The 16,690-nt window shown below is 43.6% G+C and overlaps 1 protein-coding gene across 38 annotated transcripts in view; it reads left to right on the top strand.

The window, feature by feature from the left end:
- Window positions 1-16,690, top strand: part of LOC140197167 (uncharacterized) — a 132,221-nt gene that overhangs the window by 20,943 nt on the left and 94,588 nt on the right. For all 38 annotated transcript variants that reach the window (XM_072257047.1, XM_072257064.1, XM_072257063.1 and 35 more), the window contains exon 8: window positions 13,822-13,866. In XM_072257047.1, coding sequence (XP_072113148.1) covers window positions 13,822-13,866 — 45 coding nt within the window. The remainder of the gene's footprint in view (window positions 1-13,821; window positions 13,867-16,690) is intronic.

Here is a 16,690-nt window from a genome sequence, read left to right as displayed (position 1 = left end):
CTTGCTATTTCTTCAAAGAATTCCAACAGATTGGGCAGGCAAGATTTTTCCTTCAGGAAACCACTGTGACGTCGCCCATTTTATTGTGTACCTCCAAGAACCCCAAAACCACATCCTTAACGATCGACACGAACATCTTCCCAACCACTGGCTGTCATTTCCTTTCTTCTGCCTCACTCCCTTCTTGAAGAGTGGAGTGACATTTGCAATTTTCCATTCCTCCAGAATCCTTGAAAGATCATTCTTGGAAGATGATACTAATGCCTCCACAAGCTCTTCAGCCACCTCTTTCAGAACTCTGGGGCAGATCTACCTTCAGACCTTTCAGTTTCTCAAACACCTTCTTCCCTAGTAATGGCAACTTCACACCCTTCTGCCCCACCGACACTCACAAATTTCTGGCATACAGCTAGTGTCTTCCACTGTGAAGACTGATGCAAAATACTCATTCCATCTGCTGTTTCCTTGTTCCCCATTGCTAGCATCATTTTCCAACGATCCAATATCTACTCTCACCTCTCTTTTACATTTTATATAACTGAAGAAACTTTTGATATCTTCTTTAATATTATTGCCTAGCTTACCTTTATTCCATATTTTCCTTCTTAGTGGCTTTTTAGTTGCCTTCTGTTGATACTTGAAAGGTTCCCAATTCTCTAAATTCTCACCAATTTTTGCTCTACTATATGCCCTCTCTGTGGCTTTTATGTTGGCTTTGATTTCTTTCCGATGTATCTTTGCTGTGCCTTCTGAACTGCTCTCAGAAACTACAGCCAGTGCTGCTCTGTTGTCATCCTGCTAGTGTTCCCTCCCAAATAACTTTGGTCAGCTCCTCTCTCTGTATTTCCCTTTACACCATTGTTGTATTGATATTTCTTCTCAAATTGCGGGGTAAATTCTATCATATTATGATCACTTACTCCTAAGGGTTTCTTTACCTTAAGCTCTCTGATCAGTTTTGGGTCATTGAACAACATCCAATCCAGAATAGCTGATCACCTAGTGGGCTCAGCCATGAATGGCTCTCATGGTCATCCCCTTTTGGGATCCAGCAGCAACTTGATTCTTCTGATCTACTTGTCTATTGAAACTCCCTATAGCTATTGTAAATTTGACACACACTTTCTATCTCCCATCATACTAGTGGACCACATCTTTACCACTGTTTGGGTGGTCTGTATACAACTTCTATCCTTGCAGTTTCTTAGCTCTACCCACAAAGATTCTACACCTTCCAATACAATGTCACCTCTTTTTAATAATTTGATTTAATGGTATGCCACAGGTGATGAGGTAATTAGGCACTTGGAAAGAGCCAATAAAAGTAAGTCACATTAAATGGAGTTGGAGCTGCCCGCCTGTGTTCACTTGGCAGAAGACAAGCTCCATTGTGGTCCTTGGTATTGATGGAATCAGGGTCTGCACTATACGTATATGTTTTGCGTGGTTGCATTTTACTGATACTCTATCTGTGCTTGCTATCTTGTTTGCTGGAGGTCTGGGCCTCAAGCCGTGGTGTTGCCTGTTTACAGTCACCAGAAGAGAGGCGACGGAGCCCGGGGGCAGTGTGGCATGGCGTCCAGGCTGCCACCAGTGTTCGCTTGGCAGAGACAAGCTCCGTTGCCTGGACTTCTTATTGTGTAGCTGTTACGAATATCTTTATGTGCTTGCTATCTTGTATGTGCTGCGTATGCTTTGTGCTGTGTGACTGTTGGTACTGCATTTTGCACATTGGCCCCAGGGTAATGCTGTCTCATTCGGCTGTATTCGTGGATATTCAGGTGTGGTCCAATAGCAATTGAACTTAAATTGAATTGCATTGAAATATAAGACCATAAGACCATAAAACATAGAAGTGGAACCAGGCCACTTGGCCCATCAAACCCATTCTGCCATTTAACCATGGCTGATCCTTCTTTCTCCTCCTCAATCCCATTTCCTGGCCCTCTCTCCATTGATGCCAAGTACAATCAAGAACCTATCAGTCTCTGCATTAAATGCATACAACAACCTGGCCTCCACAGCTGCCCGTGGCAAAAAATTCCATAAATTCACCATCCTCTGGCTAAAGAAATTTCTCCGCATCTCTGTTTTGAATGGACACCGCTCTATCCTGAGGCAGTGCCTTCTTGTCCTAGACTCCCCCACCATGGGAAACATCCTTTCCACATCTCTGTCTCGGCCTTTCAACATTTGAAAGGTTTCAATGAGATTGCCCCTCATCCTTCTGAATTCCGAAGTACAGACCCAGAGCCATCAAATGTTCCTCGTATGATAACCCTTTCATTCCTAGAACCATCCTTGTAAATCTCCTCTGGATCCTCTCCAATTCTAGCGCATTTCTTCTAAGATGAGGAGCCCAAAACTGTACACAATCCTCAAGGTGAGGCCTCACCAGTGCCCTATAAAGCCTCAGCATCACATCCCTGTTCTTATATTCTAGACTTAGAAACATGGAAACATAGAAAACCTACAGCACAATACAGGCCCTTCAGCCCACAAAGTTGTGCCAAACATGACCCTACCTTAGAGATTACTAGGCTTACCTATAGCCCTCTATTTTACGAAGCTCCATGTACCTATCCAAAAGTCTCTTAAAAGACCCTATCGTATCCGCCTCCACCACCGTTGCCGGCAGCCCACTCCACGCACTCACCACTCTCTGAGTAAAAAACTTACCCCTGACATCTCCTCTGTACCTACTCCCCAGCACCTTAAACCTGTGTCCTCTTGTGGCAGCCATTTCAGCCCTGGTAAAAAGCCTCTGACTATCCACACAATCAATGCCTCTCATCAACTTATACACCTCTGTCAGGTCACCCCTCATCCTCCATCGCTCCAAGGAGAAAAGGCCGAGTTCACTCAACCTATTCTCATAAGGCATGCTCCCCAATCCAAGCAACATCCTTGTAAATCTCCTCTGGACCCTTTCTATGGCTTCCACATCCTTCCTGCAGTGAGGCAACCAGAACTGAGCACAGTACTCCAAGTGTGGTCTGACCAGGGTTCTATATAGCTGCAACATTACCTCTCGTCTCCTAAGTTCAACTCCACAATTGATGAAGGCCAATACACCGTACGCCTTCTTAACCGCAGAGTCAACCTGCGCAGCTGTTTTGAGTGTCCTATGGACTTGGACCCCAAGATCCCTCTGATCCTCCACACCGCCAAGAGACTTACCATTAAAATGAACCACTTCACACTTATCTGTGTTGAACTCCATCTGCCGCTTCTTAGCCCAGTTTTGCATCCTATCAATGTCCCGCTGTAATCTCTGACAGCCCTCTACACTATCCACAACACTTTTAGCCCTTATGTCATCAGCAAACTTACTAACCCATCCCTTCACTTCATCATCCAGGTCACTTATAAAAATCACAAAGAGTAGGGGTCCCAGAACAGATCCCCGTGGCACTCCAGTGGTGACCGACCTCCATGCAGAATATGATCTGTGTAGAACCACTCTTTGCCTTCTGTGGGCAAGCCAGTTCTGGATCCAGAAAGCAATGTCCCCTTGGATCCCGTGCTTCCTTACTTTCTCAATAAGCCTTGCATGGGGTACCTTATCAAACTTCTTGAAAGAAATGCTGACATTGCATTTGCCTTCCTCACCACCAACTCAACCTGCAAGTTAACCTGTAGGGTGTTCTGCACAAGGACTCCCGGGTCCCATTGCATCCTTTTTGTATTTTCTCTCTGTTCAGAAAATAGTCCGCACTACGAGATACCAACTAGGTACCAGCTAGAGAAGGGGCAGTGTTGGATCTCTTGTTAGGGAATGAGATAGGTCAGGTGATGGAGGTTTGTGTTGGGGAGCACTTCAAGTCCAGTGATCACAATGCCATTAGTTTCAATATAATTATGGAGAAGGATAGGCCTGGACCCAGGGTTGAGATTTTTGATTGGACAAAGGCTAACTTTGAGGAGATGCAAAAGGATTTAGAAGGAGTGGGCTGGGACAATTCGCTTTATGGGAAGGATGTAATAGAGAAATGGAGGTCATTTAAAGGTGAAATTTTGAAGGTACAGAATCTTTATGTTCCTGTTAGGTTGAAAGGAAAGGTTAAAAGTTTGAGAGAGCCATGGATTTCAAGGGGTATTGGAAACTTGGTTCAGAAAAAGAGAGATATCTGCAATAAATATAGGCAGCATGGAGTAAATAAGGTGCTCAAGGAATATAAAGAATGTCAAAAGAATCTTAAGAAAGAAATTAGAAAAGCTAAAAGAAGATACGAGGTTGCTTTGGCAAGTAAGCTGAAAATAAATCCAAAAGAGTCTCTACAGTTATATTAATAGCAAAAGGATAGTGAAGAATAAAATTGGTCCCTTAGAGAATCAGAGTGGACAGCTATGTGTGGAGCCAAAAGAGATGGGGGAGATTTTAAACAATTTCTTTTCTTCGGTATTCACAAAGGAGAAGGATATTGAATTGTGTAAGGTAAGGGAAACAGATAGGGAAGTTATGGAAACTATGATGATTAAAGAAGAGGAAGTACTGGCGCTTTTAAGGAATATAAAAGTGGATAAGTCTCCGGGTCCTGACAGGATATTCCCTAGGACCTTGAAGGAAGTTAGTGTGGAAATAGCAGGGGCTCAGACAGAAATATTTCAAATGTCATTAGAAACGGGGATGGCGCCGGAGGATTGGTGTATTGCTCAAGTTGTTCCATTGTTTAAAAAGGGTTCTAAGAGTAAACCTAGCAATTATCGGCCTGTGAGTCTGACGTCAGTGGTGGGTAAATTGATGGAAAATATTCTTAGAGATGGTATATATAATTATCTGGATAGACAGGGTCTGATTAGGAACAGTCAACATGGTTTTGTGCGTGGAAAGTCATGTTTGACAAATCTTACTGAATTTTTTGAAGAGGTTACTAGGAAGGTTGACGAGGGTAAAGCGGTGGATGTTGTGTATATGGACTTCAGTAAGGCCTTTGACAAGGTTCCACACAGGAGGTTAGTTAGGATGGTTCAATCATTAGGTATTAATATTGAAGTAGTAAAATGGATTCAGCAGTGGCTGGATGGGAGACGCCAGACAGTAGTGGTGGATAACTGTTTGTAAGATTGGAGGCCGGTGACTAGTGGTGTGCCTCAGGGATCTGTACTGGGTCTAATGTTGTTTGTCATATACATTAATGATCTGGATGATGGGGTGGTAAATTGGATTAGTAAGTATGCAGATGATACTAAGATAGGAGGAGTTGTGGATAATGAAGTAGGTTTTCAAAGCTTGCAGAGAGATTCAGGCCAGTTAGAAGTGTGGGCTGAAAGATGACAGATGGAGTTTAATGCTGATAAATGTGAGGTGCTACCTTTTGGTTGGACTAATCAAAATAGGACATACATGGTAAATGGTAAGGCATTGAAGGATGCAGTAGAAAAGAGGGATCACGGAATAATGGTGCATAGTTCCCTGAAGGTGGAATCTCATGTGGATAGGGTGGTGAAGAAAGCTTTTGGTATGCTGGCCTTTATAAATCAGAGCATTGAGTATAGGAGTTGAAATTGTACAACGCATTGGTGAGGCCAAATTTGGAGTATTGTGTACAGTTCTGGTCACCAAATTATAGGAAAGATGTCAACAAAATAGAGAGAGTACGGAGAAGATTTACTAGAATGTTACCTGGGTTTCATCACCTAAGTTACAGAGAAAGGTTGAACAAGTTAGGTCTTTATTCTTTGGAGCGTAGAAATTTGAGGGGGAACTTGATAGAGGTGTTTAAAATTATGAGGGGGATAGATAGGGTTGACGACGATAGGCTTTTTACATTGAGAGTCGGGGAGATTCAAACAAGAGGACATGAGTTGAGAGTTAAAGGGCAAAAGTTTAGGGGTAACATGAGGGGGAACTTCTTTACTCAGAGAGTGGTAGCTGTGTGGAACGAGCTTCCAGCAGCAGTGGTTGTGGCAGGTTCAATATTGTCATTTAAAGTTAAGTTGGACAGCTATATGGACAGGAAAGGAATGAAGGGTTATGGGCTGAGTGCAGGTCAGTGGGACTAGGTGAGAGTAAGCATTCAGCACGGACTAGAAGGGCCGAGATGGCCTGTTTCTGTGCTGTAATTGTTATATGGTTATATTTATTTCTACGGGGAGCCACAGGTGAGAGCTGAATGCCAGGTGGGGACCAAAGGTGGACTAACTGCCCTGAAAAGGACGCGACATGTTCCCCCACCAGAGGTGCTACCCCTCCCTGACACCCCATACACCCTTCCTGGCACTCAGCTCTCACCTGTGGCTCCCCGTAGCTGTTTGCATACGACAGTGGCCACACCCCAGCCAAGGGCTTCGACAAGCCGGCAAAACCAGGTGAGGGTAGTCGACGGGTCTCAAACCCTCGGTGAGATAGGGAGTTGTCTATCCCAGCATGTGATGACAGACTCCGGCGGACTGAGCGGACGAGACCAACGGAAGGTCCAACGGTCAAGAAGGCGGTCTCTGCAAGCATCGTGGAACGTATAGAGCAGGACAAGACACAGAAGACGTCCTGGTCATCCACTGCGCCTAGTCCCATCTCCAGCCGTCTAGACTCTGTCTTGCCATTGGATCCAGATGGGAACTGGGAAGAGGGAGTGAGGGTGACGCTGTGCAACTCTCCCTCACTTAAATCCAAATCACGCGCTAGTCTCGACACCATCATAATGGTGTTGAGGTCCTCATCGACGTCAATGATGGACGAACAACATACTTATTTCTACTACCAAAGTGCATGACCATGCATTTTCCAACATTGTATTTCATTTGCCACTTTCTTGCCCATTCTCCTAATCTGTCTAAGTCCTGCTGCATCCTACCTGTTTCCTCAACACTACCTGCCCCTTTACCAATCTTCATATGATCTGCAAAACTGGCAATAAAGCCATCTATTTCATCATCTGAATCATTTATATACTGCATAAAAAGAAATGGTGCCAACATCGACCCCTGCAGAACACCACTAGTCACTCACTGGCAGCGAAACAGACAAGGATCCTTTTATTCTCACTCGCAACCTTCTTCCAATCAGCCAATGATCTAACAATGTTAGTAACTTTCCTGTAAGCAGCCTCATGTGTGGTACCTTGTCAAAAGCCTTCTGAAAGTCCAAATATACAACATCCATAGCATCCCCTTTATCTATCCTACTTATAATCTCCTCAAATAATTCCAACAGGTTCATCAGGTAGTATTTTCCCTTAAAGAAACCGTGCTGACTTTGTCCTATCTTGTCCTGTATCACCAAGTACTCCATCACCTCGTTCTTAGCAATTGAATCGAACATCTTCCCAACCACTGAGGTCAGGCTAACTGGTCTATAATTTCCTTTCCTTCCTCCTTTCTTAAAGAGCATCGTGACGTTTGCAATTTTCCAGTCCTTGGCATCATCCAATGATTTTTGAAAGATCATTTCTAATGCCGCCACGATCCCCAATACTACCTCTTTCAGGACTCTAGTGTGCAGTTCATCTGGCCCAGGTGACTATGTACTTTTAGGTCTTTCAGTTCTGTTGTATGCCCTCTCTTTTGTTGTTAATGAGCTTTGACTTCTCTTGTCTGCCAAGGTTGTACTATTTCTGCCATTCGAGTATTTCTTCATTTTTGGAATACACATGTCCTGCACCTTCCTCATTTTTCCCAGAAACACACGCCATTGCTGCTCTGCTGACATCCCTGCCAGCAGTTCCTTCCAGTTTACTTTGGCCAACCCGTCTCTCATACCACTGTAATTTGCCTTACTCCACTGAATTACTGCTACATCAGACTTTACTTTCTCCCTATCAAATTTCAAGTTAAACTCAATCATATTGTGATTGTCTCCTAAGGGTTCTGTTACCTTAAGCTCCCTAAGCGCCTCTGGTTCTTTTACATAACACCCAATCCAGTAAAGCTGATTCCCTCGTAGGCTAAATGACAAACTGCTCTAAAAAGCCATCTCTTAGGCATTCAACATACTCACTCTGTTGAGATCCATTACCAACCTGATTTTTCCAATCAACCTTCAAGTTAAAATCTCCCATGACTATCATAACATTGCCCTTTTGATATGCCCTTTGTATTTCCTGTTGTAATCTGTGTTCCACCTCCCAGCCACTGTTGGGAGGTCTGTATGTAACTGGCATCAGGGTCCTGTTTCAACCCACAAGGATTGAACACCTTCAGATCCTATGTCACATCTTTCTTCTGAGTTGATGCCATTCTTTACCAGCAAAGTCCTGCCACCCCGTTTGCTACCTTCCTATCCCTCCGATACAACATGTAACCTTGGACATTCAGCTCTCATCTACACCCATCCTTCTGCCATGATTCAGCCATGGTCTCTCTTCTTGCATTTGCCCTTTCGAAGAGCAACACCTCACGTTTCTTTCGGTTCGACTCTATCTGCCGTTTCTCAATCCATATCTGCAACTGATCAATATTGTGCTGTATTCTTTGCCAGTGTTCTACTCCTTCCACTACTCCACCAATCTTGGTAATTCTATCCCTATCAGTCTGTCTTGTCACCTTGTCAAAATCTCAACTAAGTGGTAAGACATGACCTGACACACACAAACCCATGCTGTCTCTCCATAATTAGACCAGGGGTTTCCAAATTCTCATATATTGTATCCCTAAGAATTTTCTCCACCAATTTCCCAACAACTGACGTGAGACTCACCGGTCTATTGTTCTCAGGATTTTCCCTTGTTCCCTTCTTAAATAGAGGTTCAACATTAGCCTCTCGCTAGTCCTCTGGGACCTTGCTTGTGGCTAGAGAGGACATGAAAATACTGATCACGGGCCCAGCAGTCTCGTCTCTTGCTCTCTTCAATAGCCTGGAATAAATCTCGTCAGGCCTTGGGGACTTATCTACCTTAATACTCAGTCGGAGGCCCAACATTTCCTCCTCCTTGACCTCTAAATGCCCTAACGTATTTATACACTCAGCAATGATCTCCTGCTCCTCCCTATCCTTTTCCTTGGTAAATATTGAAGCAAGGTACTCATTAAGTACCTCACTCACATTCTCTGCATCCAAGCAAATGTTTCCCCTTTAATCCTTGAGTGGTCCCACCCTCTCCCTTGTTATCCTTTTACTCTTGATGTATGTACAGAGTGTCTTGGTATTTACCTGAATCCTCCTTGTCAAGGACTTTTCATAGCCCCTCCTGGCTTTCCTAATACTCTTCTTTCGTTCTTTTCTGTCTTCTTTATACTCATGTGTTTTGTTTGATCCTGACTTCCAAAGATGTACATGCTTTTTCTTTATATTCTTGTTTAAATTCATCACCTCGCTGGACATCCAAGGTTTTTTTTATCTTTCCATCTTCACCCATCTAACAGGAACATGCCTTTCCTGTTCTCTATGTAATTGATCATCCACATGTCTGGTGTGGACTTGCCAAAGAATAGGTGTTCTGAATTAACGCTTCTTTGTTCCTGCCTAATGCCCTCGTAATTTGCCCTATTCCAATTTAAGACTCTCCCACAAGGAATATACCTACCCTTATCTGTAGCTATTGCCAGCTGGTGAGTAGTGGTATCAGCGTCGGATTTCGGAGTGAAGGCTCCCAAGTTCGAATCCAGCCGGCTCCCTTGCACCCTTTCTATCCATGCTGGGTTGAGTGTCGAGCTAGCAACTCGGCCTCATAAAAATAAGAAAGCCTGCTAAAAAAACGCCATCACGACGGCGTCCCGATGACTCCACTCGGAGTTAAGGGCTTTCTTCTTCTTTATCTGTAGCTAGCCTGAAGGTTAAGGAGTTGTGGTCACTGAAAGGCTGATTACCCAACACCGGGTCCAGTACACAAACAAGAGAAAATCTGCAGATGCTGGAAATCTGAGGAACTCCTCCAGCGTTTTGTGTGTGTTACCAGGTCCAGTATGGCACCTCCTCTCGTTGGATCATCCACAAACTGATTTAAGAAACCTTCATGGATACACTTAACAAATTCTGCCCCTTCTGAACCCCTTGCACTAAGAGGGTCCTAATTTATATTAGGGAAGTTGTAATCCCCCATGACAAAAACCTGATTGTTTTTACACGTTTCCTTAATCTGATTATTTCTCTGTTCCCCAATGTCCTGGTGGCTATTCGGGGGTCTGTAGTACAACCCCATCAGTGTGATTGCACTCTTCCATTTCCTGAGTTCATCCAAATGGACTCAGTGTCTGACCCCTCCATTATGTCTCCTCCGGGTGCAGCTGTGATATTGTCCCTGATTAGTCGTGCAATTCTAACCCCCTACCTTTGCCTCCTCCTCTATCTTTTCTAAAATTTCAAAACCTGGGGCATTCATCACTCATTCCTGCCCCTCTCTCAGCCAAGTTTCAGTAATGGCTACAATGTTGTATTTCCATTTACTGATCTATGCTCTAAGTTCATCACCCTTACCCATAATACTCCTAGTATTAAAATAAACACACTGCAAACTCTCTGATCCATTATTTCAATTCTGCCTTTTAAACCTTTTCCTGACGTCTACCTTCTGGCCTGATCCTTCCCTTACTGACCGGGGACTCTGGTTCCCAGCCTCCTGCCTCCTGGCCAGGATATTAGTTCCCCTCCAATGCAGGTGCAACCTGTCCCTCTTGTTTAGGCCATTCCTTCCTCAGAAAAGGTTCCAATGATCCAAGAACTTGAAACCCTGTCCCCTGCACCATCTCTTCAGCCACTCATTCATCCATGCTATCACCCATTCCTACCTGCACTAACCAGTGACACAGGCAGCAATCCGGAGATTACTACCTTGGAGGTCCTTCTCTTCAGCCTAACTCTATATACTCACTGTGTAGGACCTCTTCCCCTTTTCTGCCTATGTCATTGGTGCCAAAATGTACCACGAACTCTGGCTGCTCCCCCTGCCCCTTGAGAATATCCTATAGCCACTCTGATACATCATGGACCCTAGCACCCAGAAGGCAACACACCATCCAATTTCCCCTGGGATCAATAAAGTATGACTATGACTATACATCATGGACTCTAGCACCCAGAAGGCAACACACCATCCTGGTGTCTCTTTTGCGGCCATAGGATCTTCTTTCTGTCCCCTAACTACTGAGCACCCTGTAACTATCACACTGCCTGACTTTACCCTTCCCTGTCAAGACTCAGAGCTAGCACAGTGCCCCCAGCCTGGCTCCTGCTGCCATGATCTGATGGGTCATCCCCCGTAGCAGTATCCAAAGAGGTATTCTTTTTGCTGTGGGGAATGGCCACAGGGGAACCTTGCACTGGCTTCTTAATCCCCTTACCTCTCCCAGTGGTCATCCATCCATCCATCTACTGTACTGACCACCTCTTCAAAAGTCTCATCTCCAAATCTTCAGCCTCCCGAATAATTCTGAGTACATCCATCTCCATCTCCAACTCCTTGACCTGGTCAATCAGGTGCTGAAGTTGGGTGTATTTTCTGCAAATATAGTCATCAGGGAAACTGTCAGGTACCCCAAATTCCCACATCTGACAGAAGGAGCATTCGTTCCTGGGATTGAAACTACACTTCCACCTTCTTTTTCCCTGAATCCTCTAACTTCATTTCATCTGTGAACACTGATGAAACGTATTCATTTGGGATTCTCCTGCATCTTCTGACTCCAAGCCCAGATTGCCCATGTTGTCCCTGATGGACTCTACTCATTCCCTGGACTTTTTTTTTTGCCCCTGATATACATAATACGCCTTTTGATTTAACTTAGTCTTGTCTGCCATTGATTTATTGTGACCCCTCTTTGTCTTCCTCATTTCCTTTTTAATCACTTCACTCCACGTTTTACACATTTGGCAGACCTCCCATGATTCCTATTTCAGGCTTCGTTTTTATCTCTTTATCCAGCCCTCAATATCCCTTGATGTCCAGGTTTCCGTGTACTTGTTTCCTGATAGTCCTTTCACCTCTTCCCTTCCCACCATCCAGAGATACAAATGATCCTTCCAGATGAAGCAGTGATTCACTTGCACTGCTTTCAGTCCATAAGACATAGGAGAGAATTGGGCCATTCAGCCCATCATGGCCGGTCTATTGTCTCTCTTAACCCCATTCTCCTGCCTTTTCCTTGTAAACCTTGATACCCTTACCAATCAAGAACCTATCAGCCTTTGCTTTAAATATGCCTATTGACCCTGGCCTCCATTGCTGTCTGTGGTGATGAATTCCACAGATTTACATCCTTCTGCTTAAAGAAATTCCTGCTCATTTCTGTTCTAAATGGGTGTTGCTCTATTCTCTAGAGCCATTTGAAAATCTAGTGGTTCTTGAGAGATTGTTACTGATCACTATCTGACTGCTCAAACTCTCCATCATTTTCAGATTTCTAGTCTGCCCCCATCCTGACAACTGTACTGAGCAGTTGTCACTTCCTCTCCACGGTCCATTGCTTATTATCCTCTCTCCTCCTTTCTGAAGGGTCTTTATCAATCCTCCCTTTCCAGCAACACACACAAAATGCCCGAACAACTCAGCAGGCCAGGCAGCATCTCTGGAAAAGAGCACAGTCATTAATTTGGGCTGAAACCCTTCAGCAGGACTGAAGAGAAAAAGCTGAGGAGCAGATTTAAAGGAGAGAGAAACACCAGGTGATGGGTGAAACCTGAAGGGGGAGGGGATGAAGTAAGGAGCTGGAAAGTAAATTGGTGAAAGAGACAGAAGGCCATGGAAGAAAGAAAAGGGGGGAGGAGCACCAGAGAGAGGTGATGGGCAAACAAGAAGATTTAAGGTGAGAAAGGGGAAAGGGGATGGGAAATGGTGAAGGGGGGGGTGTAGATCATTACCAGAAGTTCGAGAAATTGATGTTCATGCCATCAGGTTGGAGGCTACCCAAACAGAATATAAGGTGTTGTTCCTCCAGTCTAAGTGTGACCTCACCACAGCAGTGGAGGAGGCCATGGATAGACAGGTGGGAATTGGAAGTACAATTAAAATGGGTGGCCACTGGGAGATCCTGCTTTTTCTGGTGGATGGAGTGTAGGTGCTCAGTGAAGCAGTCTCCCAATCTATGTCTGATTTCTCACTAATTTAATTACCAGCTCTTTAATTCATCCTCTCCCCCGTCAGGTTTCACCTATCACCTTGTGTTTCTCACTCCCCTCCCCACACCTTTTAAATCTTCTCCTCAGCTTTTTATTCTCCAGTCCTGCCAAAGGGTCTCAGCCCAAAACATCGACTTACTCTTTTCCTAGATGCTGCCTGGCCTGCTGAGTTCCTCCGGCACTGTGTGTGTGTTGCTCCTGCCTTCTCAGCTTGCTTGTGAGACCATAACCTGAGTCTGTCCACTTGAGGTTCAAGATGGTTTAATGTCATTTCCAGTACACATGTGCAAAGGAGAACGAAATAATTGTTGCTCCAGAACCGATGGAGCACAAAGAAAGGACATTAAGATAAAGAACACAATAATAAAGCATACAATAAATATAAATAGATAAGATAGTTTATGTACATGGATTGTGTGTATGCCCATAAAGTGACGCTGGGCACAGGAGTGTCTGTACATAAGGTGACTCTGACAGGAAATGATAAAGTAGTGGTGGTTGGGGGTGTGGAGGGGTGAGTCAGTTGGTGGAGATGTCGCTTAGCCTTACTGCTTGGGGAAAGTATCTGTTTTTGAGCCTAGTGGTTCTGATGTGGATGTCACGGAGCCTCCTCCCTGATGGGAGTAGGACAGACAGTTCATGAGCAGGGTGTGTGGGATCCTTCATGATGTTACTGGCCCTTTTCTGTATAAATGTCCTTGATGGCAGGTAGGCTGGTGACAGTCATGCATTGGGCAGTTTTGATTAGACATTGTAGCACCTTCCTTTCCGTCCCATGCAGTGATGCAGCTCTCCTGCTACCCTTCACTTTCCTTTCTCTTTATTCACAGGAAATTTCAAGTTGCTTAAGAGAAAAAGGAGAAGTAAAGGAATACGTAAGTATGGTCCTGAATATAAAAGCAAGCGACTAGCCTCTGATTCAGAACTCTGCTGACCCATGATGTCAGAACACTTGGTGACTGAGTTCCCAACTCGTCCCAGTGGAGAGCTCAGAACATTCACTACTTGCAAGGAGAAGGAATATATTCTTATCTCCATCCTTTACACAAGATGTACCCTGCCCAGTCCCATCATGAATGTCCCTGTCTCTGTGAGATCACACCTCATTGCCCTCCACAAGAGTGAACATGTGCTGACTGCTTCAGCTCTCCTCACAGGGCAAATACTGTATGCTCACTGGCCTATAATTTCCTGGTTTCTCTGTGATGCTTTCTTTGAGGGCAGTGGTAAGACTGATCAAGAAATAGGGTTTTCCAGAGAAATAACTCCTCTGATGTTCTGTATCTCAGGGATTTGAAGGAGGAGCTCTGTGAATGCACTGCTTTCACCTTTCAAATTCCCATAGATTGTGGAACACTTCCCCATGTGAGAAGACCACAAGTAGATGCCAGAGTTTGTGAGAGGGCCAGCAAGGAAATACAGAACAATTAACCTGACATAAATGCTGGGGAAATGCTGAAAGCTCCGATTAAGGAAGAGGGAACAGGGCACTTAGAAAATAATAATAGGCATCCGACAATGATTGTTATGTTGTTTTAGTTTAAACATACTGTGGGTTAACAGTGATGACTCATATTCTGGAAGAATTAGAGAACTTTTATTTACAGTAATAAACAAACATGTCTTAAACCTGCCACATGCTGGAACGTTCTGGCAAAAACCTGCGTATGCTCAGTGCTCTGTCCAATCAGGTACTGGCACAGCATTGCACGTGATATCACCACATCTTCCCTTCCTTAAAAAGAAAAACAATTAACAACATTAATCAAAGCAAATACATAATTCAACACGTCTCTATCAGTCTCTCCGTGGGCTTACGAACACGAGTAGACCTTCTTAGTGGTACACACAGATCTTGTGTTTCCTTGTTATTATTTACATGTTTTGTCTCCTCTGCATCAGTTAACTAAATCTCTGAAGAATCACATCTTCCTTTCCCTGAAAAGAAAAACAAATAACAATATTAACCAATAAACAAATCTATATCAGCTAACTGAAACTCTGAAGTTGGCTCTTCGCTATCTGAGCCATGACTCTTCTTTTCTGATGTAAGCTTTTCTTTATTTATCTCAACTAGACTTTTTGGTATACTCTCACATGCCTCCTGGTTATAATCTGGAATTTCAGTTAAGCAGTTCATGCTATCCTCAGCAATCTGCTTCCCTGCTTCTGTTTGGACTGTATCTTTCCTAATTTCTTCCAAATCTTCTTTTCTTCATCTAATTCATTCATCAAATGTGTAATCTCTTTTTTATGCTGAGACTTCATCATTTCAATAAAACTTCTCAATTCCTTCACTTGTGCTTTCACTTCTTCCTTACACTGTGCCCACTGTGAGCGTTCTTGCTCTAGACGGTGATGAGACTGAATCTCATATTCTCTCAGTGTCTCTTTCATTATCGCTTACATTGAAGCAACCTCCTCCTGCCATTGTTTTTTCACATCATCAGTTGCCTCCTGTTTGATCGTCTCAGACACTGCAGCCACTGCTTCTCCATGTCAGCATTTGCACAAAGGCATCTATATAAAATTCCTCACGGTCATCTTCAAACACTGCATTTACTTCTTTCATTTCACCTTCTTTCTTTCTACTTCTACAACAGTGTGAAAACTGATTAATCTTACCACAGTTGTAGCAAATTTTGCCATATGCGAAACACTGATTTGGGCGATGTTCCCGCGCACAGCGAGCACATGACCTTTTTCTTTCAAATGCCATCTTGATCTCTGTCAGTTTTGTCAACGTATTATTATATTCTTGATATACTTGTGCTTTTTTACAATGTTTATATTGCAGTTTACAACAAAAAGCTCTGCAGCCTGCAACGTCACGGTCTCAGAAGCTTTGCAGAGTGCAAAAGCTTTTTCAAAATTTAAATCTTGCTCTCTCAACAGCCTTTCTCATGGCGTTATCTCGAATGCCACAAACTGTTCTATCTTTGATAAGAAAGTCCGTGAGCAATCCAAACTCACACGTTCTACTATGCTTTCTTAACTTGGTCACATACTGATCAATTGTTTCAGTAGCTCTCTGCGCACATGTGAAGAATTTAAATCGCTCATATGTTAAATTATGCCTGGGTATACAAAAAACTTCAAATCTGTCCATTATCGACTTTAAATTATAATTATCTTCATCTTTAAAGACAAAATTATTATATACCTCTGCTGCGTCATTCCCAATTACATGGAGCAGGACTGCAGCTTTAGTTTTGTCTGCTTTTTTATCAGCTTCGATTGCTGATAAATATATTTCAAACTGTTGCTTGAATATCCTCCAATTCTCAGCTACATTGCCAGTCGGCTGCAATTTTGGTAGGGGTTGTAAACCATCCACCTTACTGTTTACAGTTCAAACTTTTTCTCCTTCTTTTTTTCGAATTTCTTCGATTCTTGATTCTCCCATATTATTCTTCCAGAGCCACTTCTGACATCATGTTATGTTGATTCTGTTTAAACGTACCGTGGGTTAACAGTGAAGACTCATATTCTGGAAGAATTAGAGAACTTTTATTTACAGTAATAAACAAACACGTCTTAAACCCGCCACATGCTGGAACGTTCTGGCAAACCCCGCACATGCTCAGTGCTCTTTCCAGTCAGGTACTGGCACATCATTGCACGTGATACCACCACAATGAATATATTTAAATTGGGAAGCTGCCTCCCTCAGGAGATGGAGACCATGGATTTCCGGGA

The sequence above is a fragment of the Mobula birostris genome, chromosome 5, assembly GCF_030028105.1.
Source record: "Mobula birostris isolate sMobBir1 chromosome 5, sMobBir1.hap1, whole genome shotgun sequence".
NCBI classification, from domain to species: domain Eukaryota; kingdom Metazoa; phylum Chordata; class Chondrichthyes; order Myliobatiformes; family Myliobatidae; genus Mobula; species Mobula birostris.
This window is presented reverse-complemented; position numbering and strand designations above follow the sequence as displayed.